The following is a 17,777-nucleotide window of genomic DNA, read 5'->3' on the forward strand; positions in this document are numbered from 1 at the left end:
TCACGGGTCCTGCACGTGACCCGGGACGGCGTAGGGGTCGGCGAAGGGAGCCACGTCCAGCGAGATGTCGGCCTCGCAGCGACTCTGCAGCGGCGCCAGGTCGGTGCCGTTGCGAGAGTCGGCGGACGCCGGCGCACGGTCAAAGTGGCGGCGGGGGCCGGCGAGCGCGCCGCCGGCCTCCTTGTGCACGGTGGTATCGTGGTGGTAGGACACCAGCTCGTTGCTAAAGTCCACGGCTTCCACGGCCGAGCTGGAGCACAGGCGGTTGCAGCCCAGGATGGTGGAGAAGGCTTTGCGGAAGTCGGCGTTGAAGGCGTAGATGACTGGGTTGAGCGACGAGTTGGCCCAGCCGAACCACACGAAGATGCTGAAGGTGGTGTCGCTGACGCAGGGCGGCGCGCCGGGTGCGTCGGCCGCCTGGCAGAAGGGCACTACGCAGTTAAGCACGAAGAAGGGCAGCCAGCAGAAGACGAACACGCCCATGATGATGGACAGCGTCTTGAGGACTTTGGTCTCCCGCTTGAAGGAACTCTTGAGCGTGCTCTCATCCTGCGCGGAGGCGCGGGCGCGTGTGGCCGTTGCGGCGGAAGCCGCAGCGCTGGCCGCGGCGGGCGCACGCTCCAGCGAGGAGATGCGGCGAATTTGCATCTGTGCGATGCGGAAGATGCGCGTGTACGTGCCCACCATGATGAGCACGGGGATGTAGAAGCTGATGAGTGACGAGGCGATGGCGTACGTGCGGTTCAGGCTGGCGTTGCAGTCGTCCGGCGGCGGCTCGGGGGCCACGGCCAGGCCCGTGGAGTTGAGGGCGCGTGCGTCCCGGTGCCAGTTGAGCTGCACGGGGATGAAGGAGATGAGGATGGACAGCGTCCACGCCACGCCGATCATGACCAAGGCAAAGCGGCGCGTCATCTTGCGCTCGTAGCGGAAGGGGCTGGAGATGGCCCAGTAGCGGTCCATGCTGATGATGCACAGGTTGAGGATGGACGCTGTGGAGCACATGATGTCAAAGGCCACCCACGTGTCACAGAAGCGGCCGAAGAGCCACGCGCCTGCCACCTCGGACACGGCGCGCCACGGCATGACCAGTACGGCCACGAACAGGTCGGACACGGCCAGCGAGATGACGAACGAGTTGGTGACTTTGGAGCGCAGGTGACGGAACTTGACCACGGCGGCGCACACCAGCGTGTTGCCCAGCAGCGTGGACACGATCAGGGCGCACAGCACGAAGCCGGTCAGGGCGCGACCCAGGCTCACGTCGCCGGGGGCGCCCGCTGGGGTGTCGTCGTGGCCGCGCTCGCCCGCGTCGCCCGCGGCGGGCTCCGGCCACTGGCTGCGCGCGTCCCAGGCGGTCATGGCTCGCTCGACTGTGCCCGAGGACGAAGCAGTGAAGCCAGCGCGCGCCCTCGTACTCGGTGCGCCCCCACCCTAAGGCACGCACACCTCACCTCACTCCCACCCTCCGCGCCTCGCCTTGTATCTCATTCCAAATCTGAATATTTACTCACGTGCTGCGTGCTAAGCCCCGCCTGTCATGTTGGTCCAACTTCACTTAACCCCCTAAACTTGTTTGGGACATACCTCATTTATTTCGCTCTTTCTCCCCGTTTTCATACAAAATGTCGATTGAACATGCCATCATCCGCGTTTTCTTGGCTTTGTTAAGACCAACAACAACCATGTTTTTTGTAACTAATTTTTGTTATTGAAGCATCTCTGACATTCACCAGACTACGTTTTACTCACGACAGCACATGAAATCACATCGGCGTTAATTGTTTGCAGTCCGTTGTCGTCCACTTGGCTGATGAAGTGGTGCGCGGGATGGCGAATGCCGTCCCCCAGTGGACAGAGCTGGAAAGCACTGCATTTCACCAGAATGGCAACTTTGCGTCTTCTACTTCCTGTTGGCGCGTAGCTTTTAGTGCGAAAGGCAGCCACTTCCGACGAGGCAAGTCCGGTCGGATGACATCAACGTCAGATGTTCAGCGGGCATGCGCAAACCGAGCGTTCGTGCGTGCATGCGCGCGCGTGGATGATTCAGCAGGCAGCCGGACGGTGATGTGACGTCAAGGTTCCCTGAAATGAAAACAGACGCGCCCCGGTGCAAATTCACCTGCTTTGTCCTCGTCACGGGCCTCCGCCGACGTGTGACGTCAGAAGTCCGTTCGCGAGCCACCGCTGTGTCGCGTCTCTATCAGCCGGGAAGGAAGCGAGAGGATACCCCCCGATGCCAGCCTGGTCGACACAGGTGAGCCCCCCCCCCCTCGGCCCGCCTCAAACGCGCGCGTATACATAGGCACAGAATATGTGTTTCTTTTATCATTTTTAATCTAATGTGCATGTGCGATGCCGCTCGCCAGGTAGCACATCCATGACAGGGATCTTAGGGTACATGTAGAAAGGCTCCCGCTCGGCCAAGCTACGAAGGAACCTTGAATTGGCCCTAAAGCCAACGGAGTAGATCGCACATCAGCACATCGTGTGGGTGACAGGCAGCAACACTTTCCCTCCCATTCAAGTTGGACGTGTTTGACCGCGCACATGCATGAGGCCAAATGTCGCACTTTGATATTTCCAGCGTGCCTGCCACTCAGTTACAGCACTGACTATCTGGTTTTAAGCCTTGAAAATGGACCAATAGTAGACGAGGAGAGGACAAATATTCCCTTGTGTTAAGCTTGATTGATGCATGATTGTTTACGTAACTGGAGATGAACGGCAAAGATGACAACTTATTGAAATGATGCATGTTAGCATTTCTAAAATAGTGTGTGTGACGACACACACACACAGGTAACATGTTAATGCAGAGCCGCACCTATTACAATTTACACATTTATAGTCTGTCGAGAGTTGGGGGCGGGTAAATATTTTCTTCTCCCTGGCGTATGGATCCAAAGTGGTTGGATCCAACATAAAGGACCAAGGGGGGCTCAGGCAATTGGTCCGGTGCCCCTCAGAGACAGAGCGCCTTTGTTCTGCATCGGTGATACTGCTGGCGAAGTTCGAGGACCCCCCCCCCCCCCAACACCCGGCCCCAATTGAAGACTTCAGCACCACAGAGAAGTCCTGCGCCAGGTTGCCATGACGCCGGCCGGCAGTTTGGGGGTCAGCCGTTCCCGCCATCAAAAGGGAATTCATTCTTTCACGTGTGAATTCATCAATGACGTCATTGTCTTTGTTTTGAACTCGCCGTGCGCGCTCTGGCCTTGCAAACTGGCCCCGCCCCTTTCGGTTTATCTGCCCAAAGGCATTGCGATACCTCCCGCCATTATCAGCCAGCGTACCTTTGAGCTCGTTCGGGTGATGTGGCGGTACGGACATAAAAGCGCCCATGGCAACCGTGGTGGGGGGGGTCTCGCTCCGCTCCTTTGGATCGTTTTGGGCCAAATGGAGGATGAAGAGAGACTGAGCAGGAAGCACGTGAGCGCCCTGAGGAAGAGAGATGAAGATACTGTTAGGATCCATCCAGTTCTTCTTCTGTCAGGAGCTGGCCTTGAGGTTGTGAAACAGCTCCACCAAAACAGGCCGAAGGTCACCTTAAGAGTCAAGCGGCGTGCTAGCCCTAGCACCGCTGTCCTCCCGAACGGGACGTTGGGGCTGGGCAAGTCCACGTGCTGGTGGTGATTGCGTAAGCGCGCTGGCAATCAGATGACTCCTTTTCCTCCCCGAGGAGCTCCTCGCGCTCCGATAAAAGCGCCGCTTATCTCGGTCTTGCCTAGCAGTGCTTCAGCTCGGCCTTTCTCGCTCTGTCTTGGCTTCAGCGACGCTTGTATTCCGTTGACGCTGGTTTTTGGTCGTTTGCGGGCGGCGCCGCTCGACACTTTCCGCGGCTGCAGGTAAACTTTGAGTTTGGATGGCGTGCGAGCAATAAAATATCGCCTGCAACGTTTCAATGTGACCGAGCGAGACTGAATTAAGTAAGCGTCAATACTTCAGCAAAAGCAAATATTGCTTCAACGAGCACAATTCAAATGATTTGGACAACGCCACTCGTGTAAAAGTAGGCAAACGCGCTGGGGTGAAGAGTGACGGCCTTCGTTCGACTTTGTCGCCGTGCTCAGCTCAGTCGTTATTGCTGCGTTCGAAGTTGCTTGGAAATAGGAACCATCAGCGAAGCCAACCTCGGGGAACAAAAGCAGCGTCTCGTTTGGCCTCACCCTAGCCCGGGGACATGCAGGCACGCGTGTGTGCGCGCCACCGGGTGGGTCTTACACGCTTACTGTGTCTGTGTTTACACACACACGCGTGTGTCACAAGGCAGTAGCCAATGGGAACACGCGACTGAAGTTGGTCTTTGTCTGTGTTTTTCCATTTTGTGACAGAGTTGTTAACATTGGCTCCCTCTAGAGGCTCAAACTAGTAAATTGACACATTCTGCAGAAGCTTCAAGTCTTCGAGTTTTCATTTGGTTATGAGATTCTTGGATTGTGGAGCGAGATAATGTACCTGCAGAAAATCCTTTTGTGATCATTTGGGAGTATAGAGAGCAAGAACTGCTCACAATGGCCACGGACTGAAGCGGTGAATAATTAACCGGGAGCGCCATCTTATACTCGTCTCTCGTTTGTCCCTCAGCTCCTCATCTTCTTGAATCACGTTGTTGCCGTCTGATGTCCGGTCCCACCATGCCCACCTTGGTGTCCAGGTTGCCCAAATTTGGCTCGTGGTCCAAAAGTTCCAGCCCGACACCCACCGCAGCTCGCCTGCCCAACGGCTTCTATCACCACCCCGGGCCCGCGGCCGGCGATGGTGCCGCCGACGGACAGTCGCCCTCGGCGAGACGGATCGGTACCATCTGCACGCCCGCTGAGCTGAGGAAACGCGCCCGAGCGGCAGACGGAGGCAGACAAGACATTCATAATGACGCCGCCCCTCGTCACGCTCATCCGCAAAAGTCTGCTGTGGACCCAAAGACGTCAAACAAATCACTTCCCACTTATAACGCCGGGCTTCCTGTCCCTAAAAGCGGACTTCCTGTCTCCAGAACTGGACTTCCTGTTCTTAAGAACAAACTTCCTGTTTCCAAATCTAGGCTAACCGGGTCCAAGAAGAACCTCAGTGGTCTTTCTGGATCCAAACCGCGACCACCACAGCAGTCGGCTAATTCAGATCCAACTTTAAGCTCCAGTCCCGGGTCCGGTTGTGGTTCTTTGCCAACGGCCGCCCGATCACTCTCCACCAGAAACCTTAGATCAGTGCCACCCTCACGCCTCACCAAAGGGGACGGATCCGGCCCATGTGGCCCGGTGGTACAGCGCCGCGCATCCCCCGTTTCCCTGCCCCCATCCCCCAGCACCAAAACGGGTCACAAACAGTCCGCTACTTCCTGTGTCCAAGCCGAGCCCCTCGAGAGTCAGAAGAAGTCTCTCCTTCCGGCGCTCAGAGCTAACGGCGTTAGCTATAAGCTATCGCGGCCGTCACTGGCCAAGCAGGGCCGGACCGCTGCGGAGGAAGCGAGCCGAGCCAGAGCCAAAACCAAAACTACAGCAAGGACGCCGTCCTCCACAGGAAGCAGTCCGGGTGAGATCAAATACTTGAAACGAGATCCTAACGAATGCTGAAAGTTGTGTCCCATTTTACAGAGCGCACTCCCGAGGCGTCCCAGGACGGGCATCGCATCCTCGCCGAGACTCTGGATGACATGTCCCTGTCGTCCGGCTCATCCGTGGACCACGACCGCACCGATCAGGAGTACATGGACGACTTTGACAACCTGGGTAAGGACCCGAAGCCTGGCCGGTCTAACGGTACAGAACCGTCCCCCCTTCCCTCACGGGCCGTCTGGTCTCCTAGGAAACGGAGGCGAGAGCCTCCTCCTGGCCGTGGCCCACAAAAACGACGACCCGGGCCGGTGGGGTGCCGGCGTTACCGAGGCAACGCGACGCCACTTCCTGGACAACGCTTTGGACTGGAACCACGAGACGCACGCTGGTCAGTTTGGATTTTTTTCTTCGAATAGGACATTCTCAAAAAGTCACTTCTGAACCGTCTGGTTTGTTGTCAGGTGATGGAGCCAATCACCTGAGCACATTTTCCCACCACAGCAGGTCCAGTCCGTCCGACTATCATGAGCAGGTGCACATCCAATGGGATTTTTCTATTTATTTCATTTTTTTTTATTCCTAACGAGCACGTTTGTTTTTCGTTGGAACCACCAGGGCGGCTCGTCCCTGGACCTGTCCCCCTCGGACAGCTGCGGTTCCGGGGGCATCTACATGTGGGACGAAGAGGGACTGGAGCCACTAGGGGGCGCCTCGCTGCTCACTGGGCCCATCGGTGCCTTTGACTCGGATGCCGACAGCAGTGTGAGACGCTCCCGCAAAAGATTTTGGACATTTCTTTGAGTGCTGTCGTCTTCCTATTTAGATGGCTTTATCTTAAAATGGTCTGATTTTGTCGCCATTTTTCCTCGCTCCCTTCTCGCAAACCAGGACGGCGTGACCCACTTGGACTCGTGCGATTTGGACGAGGACGACCTCATGCTTGACGGAGATTTTGCCGACGACATTTCACTCCACGGTGGTGGACAAACATCAAGACCAAGCGCTAGCGGCCAGACACGTGTCGCTCACCCAGCAGACGGAGACGGGACGAGGCGGCGGCTCCTCTGGGGGAGTCGCGACAGCTGCAGCGACGACAGCCCGCTTACGTTTCTTCGTCTCCCGATCGAGTGAGTGCGGGTCCGATCTGGTTGCCATGGTAACAGAAGTGAGTGACGTGCGTGTCATCCATCAGGGAGGCGAGACATGACGACGGGCAAGACGACGCCGGCCCAGATGGGATTCTCAATCTGGATCTCTCTCCTGAAAGGTGACAGCATAACAATGATGATCGCCTGTCGCTATTAAGCTAGGAGAGCCAAAAATGGCAAGAACTCACTTTGGATGGGCGTCTGGGAATGTGCCCTCAGGGACGGCGAGGTGGATGCCGAGGACCTGGCCCAAGACATGGGCGCACTGCGCTCACAGCTGGAGCTCCTCCAACAATTTTTGCTGCAGGTGAGACGAGCGCAAGGGCCCTGAGATGGCAGCAAAGCACTGTTTTTGTCTAAATGAAGCATCCACATTGTTGCCATGCTTATTTGAAACGTTGTGGCTTTAGGACGCTGAGGCGGATGACGACTCGCTCACCACCGACACGCTCAGTCCGGAAGACGGCGACTGTGCACAGGTGGGTGCGCCCGTCAACAAAGCGCGGGCCCGTTCGTCGGCTGTCCGGCGCGACCTGCTTTTGCCTTTGTGCAGGTGGAGGCGCTCCTGCAGGAGGTGCGGGAGCTCAAAGAGGATCTGAGGAACAAAGAGGAGATCATCTCGCAGCTCACCCACCAGCTGGTCAGGTCACATTTTCAACTACTCACACTTTACATATTAAAGGCTACCGTCATTGATGTGTGTGTGCGTGCGTAGGCACACGCCCCAGCAACAGACTGGACCGGGAAGACAGAGCAACACACACAGACGAGTGCCGTGGGGCCGGCGGGAGAGAGTGTCGCTTCGCAGACGCCTTGGAGGGAACGCACGGTACACACACACAATGTCAATGTGTGGCTGCAAATTTGGAGCCAATTTCACGTTGTATTGATGGGCTTCCCTCAGGCTTTCCCTCCCCCTGCCTTCCTCTCACCACCCTGGCAATACCAGCGCTCCAGACCCTACGGGGGGCGGCCCAAACCCAGCATCCCCTCCCACCTTGCTAGAAAAAGTGAGTGTCCGGGCTACTCGACTCGTCATCTTCATCCATTTGAGTTAGCCGCAAATGGCTGCTGAGCCTCAAAAACGGTTCAAGTGGCGCAGAGCCACTCCCATCGATATTGAGGGTGCGAATGAGCGCATGAATGTTGGTTTGGGAGGGGAAGAAGGCATCCGGCCCGCATTTGGCGCTTACGTCTCGGTCCGCTTGGCTAACACTGACGCACTGATCTCATCTTGTTTCGTCTTTTGCTTGCCGGCCTCCCTCAGGAGTGGAAACACTCGTGGCTTACTTCAGCGACACGCCCTGGTACGCACCGCACCGTATCCAAATCCCCCCCCCCCACACCTGCCAACGCGGCTAATCATTGCTCCATTTTTAAATTGTGGACTTTTCGGACATCAGAGTGGCACCTCGGTTTTCACGATTTCACCTCTGACTAAAAGCAATTTTTACGAAAGCCATAGATATTCTCAATCCAATTAGTCGGTTCCAGATATTCCAAATTATTTTCAATATCATCAAACACATTTTATAGAGAAATGTTACAGCTTTACAGAGTACAATAAAAGTAAGGCAGGTATTGATTGGCACCAGGTAGCAGTACCTGGTTATCCCTAACTGAGAAAAGGTAGAGAATCTGAAAACAGAGGCTCCACTGTAGATTTAGGGAATGCTCGCATGATTCTCACGGTCGACGTTTGTCAGTGGAGGGCACAAAAAAAAACGAGTGCATGGGCGTACGAGGTCGCCCGTCACCCTCTTGTAACTTTGCATGTCCTCTCTTAACCCGCCCCACGGACAGTGTCATGCATTATGAATGTTTTGCAGCAGTTGTGCTAGCTAGCTAAGATCAGGACAGATAACATTCGCTCGGCGTCAGTGTAGACTAGAGAAAGATCTGCTGGTCTTGAATATTAATATAGCTGATGAAGTACCATAAACTTGTACGCTTGTACTGCACACGTCATTCTTCTCAGCGCTCATTTTGTTAAGAGCATGCTGCGGGGCAAAAATACACATACACTTACCACACTGGTTTGGATACCCATGAATTGATGGTGGACGGACGTTTTGAATGTCGTCCCCTTGTGGTAAATGTCTGAAGCATATGTTGAAAATCATTAAATGAAATGAAATGAAATTGAAATTAAATAAATAAAACGAATTAACAAATAGAAATACAAGTATGAATCATATGAATGTACAAGCATATAAATATATACGTATAACTATAATTCTATTTTAATTTATTTCATTGTTTTAGTTGTAAATTTATTTTTCTTTTTAATTAAATTTAAACCTTGACATGATTTAAAGTTTAAATCATGTCAAGGTTTAAATTTTAAACCACTATATTACAGGGCTGCGGACTCGGTCGGATTTTTGCACCGAGTCCGAGTCTGGCCTCTTGACCACTGAGTCCGAGTCCGGCTGTCCATTTTTTCTGTTAATTCATGTGACTGCTTAGTCTTTATTCGAGGCTAATTTAGATCAAAATCTAAATAATTACAACAATTTTGTGATGGCTTTGTCTTTATTAAACATATAAACGAATACAATAAACAGATACTTTCGACTTGAGTTTGTTCTTAGGAGCAAAATCGCCTCAACCAAGTCAGCCTTCATCGCGCCGCGCTGATCAGACATGATAAACTTGAGCCCGGAAAACAGGCGCTCTACGCTGACTTGGCTGATTGGCATTGCTGTTAGTGTCCGAGTCGCTGCCTTGAGGCCGGACGGATAACGATCAGCTGTAACGAATGTAAAATAATATTTTTTAATCATTAATTACACCATTATAGCTCAGACATTTATCTAAACACAAATAATTAGTGACGAGCCCACAACTATCGAAACACATCAATGATATAAGCTGGGTGACATAATTGTCCTTGACATTGGTACATAATGTAAACATTAGCCCAAGTGCAACTCAACGTGGCCGCATTGATCGGAAGCAGGGCTGTGGACAGTATTCCTACGCGCATTCTCGGACTCGGTGGACTCGGTCAAAATCAGCACCGAGTTCGGCAAAAATGACCGAGTCCGAGTCCCCGAGTCCGAGTCCCCGAGTCCGAGTCCACAGCCCTGCTATATTACATTACTTAAACCATTACATTAAAATTACATTAAATTACATTAGAATTAAGTAAATGAAATGAATCGTTACATTACATTACATTACATTAATAAACCATTACATTAAATTACATTAGAATTAAATAAATAAAATAAATCAACAAATAGGAATACAATTAAAAATAATATTAATATATATATTACATATATATGAGTAAATATGTATAACAATAACTATTTATTTTAATATTTTTTATTTAATTATTTTATTTTTAGATTCCTTTCTTTATTATTTATTATTACTATTATTATTCAATTTAATGTAATTTAATGGTTTAAAGCATGTGCTTCAGACATTCACCACGAGGTGGCGATAGAATAATTCAAAACGTCCGTCCGCCATGAAGTCATGGGTATCTAGTCTAGTATATTACGTGTATGCGTATTTTTGCCCCCAACATGTCTGTCGTCCTCTCGCAGTGAAATGTGTAAAGCATATGCTTAAACCATTATAAGAATAATATAACAAAGTTAAGATAACAAAATTAAAATTAGAATACATTGGAGCCTCGGTTTTCGAACGTCCCGGTTCTCGAACAAATCGGTATTCGAATAATTGCTTCGGATCTCGGGCAAAATTCGGTTGTCGAACCTCGCGAGATGAGCCGAGAGGACCCGCATGCCAACTGACTCCGTTCGTTATTACGTTCTCGTTACTCTGAGGATTGCATCAACTCTAATCATGCCTCCAATGTGGATGGTAATGGAGGCTCCAAAGGAAGCAAGTGTATGGAAGTTTATCTGTGCGATCGGATTTTGAATTCGAATTTGTAGCACTGAATTTTTTTACATCCAATTTTTAACACTGAATTTTTTTTTGCATCTAAATCAGACTTTGAATTCTAAAAGCCATCGAATTTCTAGCACTGATTTTTTTTTCCCCTAAGACATTTTTTTCAATGTCTCAAAAAATTCAGTGTCAAAAAATTCAATGTCTTAATAAATTCAGTGTAAAAAAATTCGACATCTCAAAAAATTCTATGTAAAAAAATTCAATGTCTAAAAAAATTCAGTGTAAAAAAATTCGATGTCTCCAAAAATTCAAAGGTAACAGTAACAGTTAATACTGTAATACTGTAATGAACTTGAACTTCACGACGTTCCTGTTTCGACGTCACATGACCAATGGAGCGTAACTTGATTGGCTGAACGTTGGATGATTTGATACAGGGATCGATTACTTCTCCCTTGGTTACCCCGGATGTCCGCGCTGAATATTTTTACACTGAATTTTTGGAGACATCGAATTTTTTTACACTGAATTTTTTTAGACATTGGATTTTTTTACATTGAATTTTTTGAGATGTCGAATTTTTTTACACTGAATTTTTTAAGACATTGAATTTTTTGACACTGAATTTTTTGAGACATTGAAAAAAATGTCTTAGGAAAAAAAAATTCAGTGCTAGAAATTCGATGGCTTTTAAAATTCAAAGTCTGATTTAGATGCAAAAAAAAATTCAGTGTTAAAAATTGGATGTAAAAAAATTCAGTGCTACAAATTCGAATTCAAAATCCGATGGCACAGATAAACTTCCATACAAGTGGGAGCAGTAAAGCCATCCTAAAACACAAAGACGCTCCTAAAGCAATGCAACACTGAGCGCCCGGCGCGCTGCAGTTGCCCGATCGGACCAAATTAAGCTCCACTTAAATTTTGGAAAGTACATTAGGACTTTAAAAATATTTTCTAAATTTTAGCAACCGCTCTGTCACAATAATGCGACCAGCGCGGTGCAGTTGCGAGTTTGGCGGTGCGCTGCGGTTGTGCGATCGGACAAAATTAAGCTCCCTGCGCACTGATTCAAGATTCAAGAGTTTTTTATTCGCCATGTTTGAGCGTGCCAAACAAGGAATTTGACTTCGTTAAAACACACCCTCTGTTCAACATTTAGGTGACTAATAACACTCAGGACATGTGAAAAATGGCAAAAACAGTGTAGACAAATTCAAAAAAGGTGTGAAGAGCAGGATGTTATTGCACAGTAATGACTCTGAGACTCTAAGAGTGGTGTGAGTTCATCAGAGCAACAGCCTGGGGGAAGAAGCTGTCTCTATGTCTGCTGGTTTTGGCGTACCGAGCTCTATAACGCCGTCCGGAGGGGAGTAGTTCAAACAGACTGCAACCTGGGTGAGAAGGGTCTGTAGAGATGTTCGTTGCACGTTTCCTGGTCCTGGACAGGTACAAGTCTTGGATAGATGGGAGGTTGAATAATCTTTTCTCCAGTCCTGATTGTCCGTTGCAGTCTGTGCTTGTCTTGTTTGGAGGCCGATCCAAACCAGACAGTGATGGAGGTGCAGAGGACAGACTGGATGATGGCAGTGTAGAAGGTCTTCAGAAGCTCTCGCGGCAGGTTGAACTTCTTGAGCTGTCTCAGGAAGTACAGCCTCTGCTGGGCCTTCTTCCGGACAGAGTCTATGTGGCCGGTCCATTTCAGGTCCTGAGAGATTGTGGTTCCCAGGAACTTGAAAGTGTCTGAGGAAAGAATAGTATTACTGCGGATCAGGGCTGTGGACTCGGTCGGATTTTTGCACCGAGTCCGGGTCCGGCCTCTTGACCAGGAGTCCGAGTCCGGCTGTCCATTTTTTCTGTTAATTCATGTGACTGCTTAGTCTTTATTCAAGGCTAATTTATTGATTGATTGATTGAATATTTATTGATCCCCAGGGGTGGGGAAATTCAGGCCCCAGCAGTATTCATACCACAGAGTGGGTATACAAAAGACGCACAAATGGCATGAGCGCAACTCAACAGGCTCTCATAAGGCTGCCACACAACGGCGCCACAAAGAAAGCCAGAAAGTGCTCAAGATAAAAGCCATCAAAGCAAAACAAAGATAAAAGACAAAGGAAAAAAAGTAACTGTGGCCAACCAGCACCCCTCAATACAAGAGAACACCCCAAAACACACTAAATAGCCTCCACGGGGTCCATAGACAGGTGTAGGGGCAGTCCAGTTCAACGGCGCCCAATGGACCGTGGTCGTGAATCGGTGAAAAACATCACAAAGCAGGCAAACGTGTGAGCAGCGTCCTGGGCACCCAGTCGGGTGCACGTGCAGATGGTCACCACGGGGCTAGCATGGCGAAAGTCGTTGGTTCCGACGAGCACGAGGGAGCGGACTCCCCACAGGGGTTGCGGCTGCAAGGCCAAGGCGAGGGACCCGGTCATCACTGCCCGGATAAGCAGGAAGCCGCCGTAGAGTTACGCCGGTCTCGACCGATGATCCCGGTCCCAGGAAGAAAAAAAAAAAATACAAAATATCCGATCCGAAGAGATACCGAGGTGCGGTAGAAGGCACCAGCATCGCCGAATGGACAAAAAGACAGAAAGAAAAAGGAGAAAAGAAAGAAATAAAGAGGAAAAGAAAGAACACTGCTGGGAGGCAGCCACTTACGGCGCCATACCGAAAGAAAAAAAAAAGATCAAAATCTAAATAATTACAACAGTTTTATGATGGCTTTGTCTTTATTAAACATCTAAACGAATACAATAAACAGATACTTTCAAGTTTTAATCATTAATTACACCATTATACCTCAGACATTTATCTAAAGCAGTGTTTCCCAACCTTTTTTCATTCACGGCACACCTTTTCATTGGAGAAAATCTCGCGGCACACCGCCAACAAAAATCTGTTATGCTCCAATATTAAAATCAGTTATATTACAACGAAAGACGTAAAATCCTATTCCTATATATATGTATGGAGAGTTTTAATAGAAATAAATACTAAATATTCTTTAAATTGTATTCCTTTTTTTAAAATAAAAGTGAGTTTTTAAAAAAGGTTTTAGACGGTGTAAGTAATAAACTATTTAAAGTGATTGTGATTAAAATAAAAGAATCAGCGTGATTTTGTTTACTGTTTTAGACTTGGTCTATAAATATTGCAACAATAAGAACAAAGTCACTTTTAAAGAAGCTCTGCTGTTCTGACAGCAGCTGAGTGGCAATCACAGTCGAGGTTTCTCGACCTGACTGTTTATTTTATGTATGTGAAAAACAACCAATCCAGGTTCTCCGGTTGAACTGCATGCTCTGATTTCCATTGGACCGCAAACGCACCACAACCGTCATAGTGTCTGTCACTGTTAGCAAAAGCAGACAGCAACACACACATTAACGGAATATGCGCCGATGCAATACAATCAGACCGACACAATATGAAATCTCAAGATTCTCCGATTCTCCACGCATGCACGATTAGCAAGTGGCTGACTAGGCCTTGCGCGAACTGACCAGTGGTTCGGCGATCCTGTTTACAATGCGCTCCTCACTCGAGGATAACTATGAACTTCCTACTCCTAGAGTAGACATATCGCGCTGATACACTGCTCTGTATTGGAAGAGCATTTAATTGCCCTGTCTATCACTACATGCTTCTCACTTTGAACCAATTAGACGAAACTGGGCGGCACACCTGATGATTCGTCACGGCACACTTGTGTGCCGCGGCACAGCGGTTGGGAAACACTGATCTAAAGTAAACACAAATAATTAGTGACGACCCCACAACTATCGAAACACATCAATGATATAAACTGGGTGACTTAATCGTCCTTGACATTGGTACATAATGTAAACATTAGCCTAAGTGCAACTCAACGTGGCCGCATTGATCGTAACCTACGCTCCGTTTCCCCCCCAAATCTAGAGGCAAAACATTGATTGATTGATTGAATATTTATTGATCCCCAGGGGTGGGGAAATTCAGGCCCCAGCAGTATCCATACCACAGAGTGGGTATACAAAAAACACACAGATGGCATGAGCGCAACTCAATAGGCTCTCACAAGGCTGCCACACAACGGCGCCACAAAGAAAGTCAGAAAGTGCACAAGATAAAAGCCATCAAAGCAAATCAAAGCTAAAAGACAAAGGAAAAAAAAGCAACAGCGGCCACCTAGCACCCCTCAATACAAGAGAACACCCCAAAACACACAAAATAGCCTCCACGGGGTCCATCGACAGGTGTAAGGGCAGTCCAGTTCAACGGCGCCCAATGGACCGTGGTGGTGAATCGGTGAAAACATCACAAAGCAGGCAAACGTGTGAGCAGCGTCCCGGGCACCCTGTCGGGGGACGTGCAGATGGCCACCACGGGGCTAGCATGGCGAAAGTCGTCGGTTCCGACGAGCACGAGGGAGCGGACTCCCCACAGGTGTTGCGGCTGCAAGGCCAATGCGAGGGACCCGGTCATCACTGGTCGGATAAGCAGGAAGCCGTCGTAGAGTTACGCCGGCCTCGACCGATGATCCCGGTCCGGTCCCAGTGATGTGCTTGATTTGGTTCCCCCGTGAGATCTTGTTCCCCCTGCCGCGGTAGCGCGCACGCCTTATTTGGAAAGCGGAAAACCGATGTCGTACGGCGTCAGCACTATGTTGTTTTCAATAAAAACATGAAGAACTCACGTTTGCGTCAGTCAATTTAAATTTTTATAAAGGATTATTCTCATTTGATGTCTTTAAATTCATCCGCGTTCTGCCATTGAAGTCTGCAGACCTTTCCACATGCACTGTTGAGGGATCAGGATTGGCAGAGAGGTGTCTCTTCAGATTGTCCCCGTAACACCTCCTGGCTTTCCTGACCTCTCGGTTCAGTGTGTTTCTGGTCTGCTTGAACAGGTCGCGGTCGCCGCTCCTGTAGGCCTCCTCCTTGACTTTGCGCAGCCTCCTGAGGTTCGGTGTAAACCAAGGTTTGCCGTTGTTGTACGTGCAGAAGGTCTTAGTCTGCACACACAGATCCTCACAAAAACTGAAGTATGATGTGACAGTGTCAGTGAGTTCATGCAAGTGTGAAGTTGCAGCCTAGAAAACTCCCCAATCGGTGCAGTCAAAGCAGGCTTGGAGGTCCTGCCTTGACTCCACTGTCCACGTCCTCACAGTCCTCACCACAAACCAAGGCTCCACTGTATATCCAATATCCAAACTAGTACGCTTGTCAATTAAGAGCAATGTTGCGGGGCAAAATTGTGCATGCACCAAAGTTAGATGATGCGAAATAATGTTAAAAAAGTGATACACTCCAAAAACAAAGGTCAAAGTTGTAATTTGAAGATGTTTGTTTCAGCCACAGGTACTTTGCCCCCCCGAGCCACAAGAGCAGAACCCACTAGCCGACCATCTCGCAAACAGAAGCTCTCCCTCCCGCCCAGCTCAGCACTTCTCGCGCAGCCCTGACCGAGAGGCATCCGCGGATGCCTGGCGAGCTCCGTCGCCTCCTGAACTTTTTTTTATTTAAGAGGTTAACTTATTTATTGAGCACTGTGACCATGTTGTCCTGTTGCCAGCACTTTGTTTTGGCGCTTGTGGAACTATGCAAGACACGGCACGGCGCTGCGCTGTCCCTTTAAGCGGCGCTCAACACACCAGAGCATTTCTCGCCATCCGGCTTAAGGTGCATGCGCCGCGTGTGCTCGTACATGCTCTGTACTTGTTTGTAATCACTTGTTGGCATGAATGAAAAGCTGTTGAAGCCGCATTGATCCGGTGACCTCTAGGTCCGCGTACGGGTGCCCGCTTTGTCCTCAAGCTAATGGTGGTTCAACCATTATTGTGGTCATGTTCTTTCAAGTGACCTTTGGCCACTGCGACAAAGAGAACGCTCGCACGTGGACCCGAAGTTGGACGGAATCAAAGTTTGTTTTCCTGCTCTTTGGCTACAAGCTAGCAAGATTAAAATGGTGCTGCTGTGTTCCAGTCCATTGTCATCCTTTTCCTTACTGCCTCCATTTGAAATGGCTTTTCTAAAACACCTTTGGTCCTCCTCTTCATCGCCTGTCTTAGTGCAAAAAAAAAGGGTAACGAGGAGGAGGAAGCTAATTGGTCGCCTCTTCCTCCTCCTCCTCCTCCTCCTCCTCCTCCTCCTCCTCCTCCTCCTCGGCTGTTTCCTTTAGTTCTCACACGTCTAGAGAGTGATTCACCTGAGAGCAGATCGGCTGTAGTAGATAAAGACGGTTGCCATGGAGACGCAACGTAGCAAGCGGCCAATGGGGATTGAGAGAAAATACATCTCAACTTTGGTATTCTGCACCAAGCTCAACTGTCTTGTCTCCATGATGGAGCTCGTGCGTGCGCGCGTGTGACCGCCTCCTCCTTTTTCCATCTACTCGGGGCAATTGCGCCGTGAGGCGCTGTCAATATTTCATCAGCGCCGGTTGATGGGAGGCGCGCCGGATGAACAATGTTTTGATACTCTGGGAATTACCTGACCCATCAATCGTCTTTCGCTTGTTTAAATCTTGATCGTAGAAGAAAAAAAAAAACCCGACAAAAAAACTGAGGGAAAAAAAGATGAACTCAGTCATGTTTTGGCAACAGAGTGGTTATTTTACGCGCCTATTTTCTGCATGAAATCACACTCCAGCTCCAGTCAAACATAATACATTACTATTTATGAGGTTGGCAAGAATTCAAAAAAATAGTCATGATTTTTTTCATTACCCCTAGATGCTTCAAGGTGGCGCTGGAAAATGCAGATTCCATTAGACTGAATTTATTTTTACCCTCAGCTGCTTTTCCCTTTTAGCGGTTAGCTTTGCTTCAATGACAAACGACAACATGAAATAAAACGGGTGCGCTTCCGCTCCCCGTGGGGCGGCAACACAAACAGCAAAGTCAAGGCAAAAGGCCGACGGGGTGGATCCGTCCGTGCGCTGACAAACTCAAACGACAGTCTGACGGCCTAAAACATGAAGCCCTGCTCGCGACACATCTCTGCCGTCACATCGCTCACAATTAGCATCTGTGAACTTTTAAATCTCAAATGTGGTATCGGTGCCGGGTATCGGAGCACTCAAGCGTATCGTCCCTCTTTAAATGCACATGTTTTTTGTAAATTCAGATGACAACTTATCTTGTCCTTCATTTGTCATTCTATTTGGCCAAACACTATCAATATATGTTTTGAAAATCAAACGGCTGAAGCGGTCACAA

The 17,777-nt window shown here is 49.4% G+C and overlaps 2 protein-coding genes across 2 annotated transcripts; one reads left to right on the plus strand and one right to left on the minus strand.

Annotated features, from left to right (window-relative positions):
• Positions 1-1,359, minus strand: LOC133143152 (D(1)-like dopamine receptor). Its single transcript, XM_061264944.1, has one exon. The coding sequence runs from the start codon at positions 1,357-1,359 to the stop codon at positions 1-3; it is 1,359 nt and encodes a 452-aa protein (XP_061120928.1).
• Positions 1,360-2,008: 649 nt separating this feature from the next.
• On the plus strand, positions 2,009-16,544 carry LOC133171350 (serine-rich coiled-coil domain-containing protein 2-like). The gene is made up of 14 exons (XM_061304655.1): positions 2,009-2,254; positions 4,585-5,529; positions 5,592-5,726; positions 5,803-5,940; positions 6,014-6,084; positions 6,168-6,314; positions 6,441-6,679; positions 6,745-6,819; positions 6,920-7,007; positions 7,111-7,179; positions 7,254-7,340; positions 7,416-7,529; positions 7,605-7,710; positions 15,913-16,544. Exons 2-14 carry the CDS (start codon positions 4,620-4,622, stop codon positions 16,020-16,022), a joined length of 2,289 nt encoding a protein of 762 aa, XP_061160639.1. The 5' UTR covers positions 2,009-2,254; positions 4,585-4,619; the 3' UTR covers positions 16,023-16,544.
• The last annotated feature ends 1,233 nt before the right edge of the window (positions 16,545-17,777 follow it).

The sequence above is a fragment of the Syngnathus typhle genome, linkage group LG18, assembly GCF_033458585.1.
Source record: "Syngnathus typhle isolate RoL2023-S1 ecotype Sweden linkage group LG18, RoL_Styp_1.0, whole genome shotgun sequence".
Classification (NCBI taxonomy): domain Eukaryota; kingdom Metazoa; phylum Chordata; class Actinopteri; order Syngnathiformes; family Syngnathidae; genus Syngnathus; species Syngnathus typhle.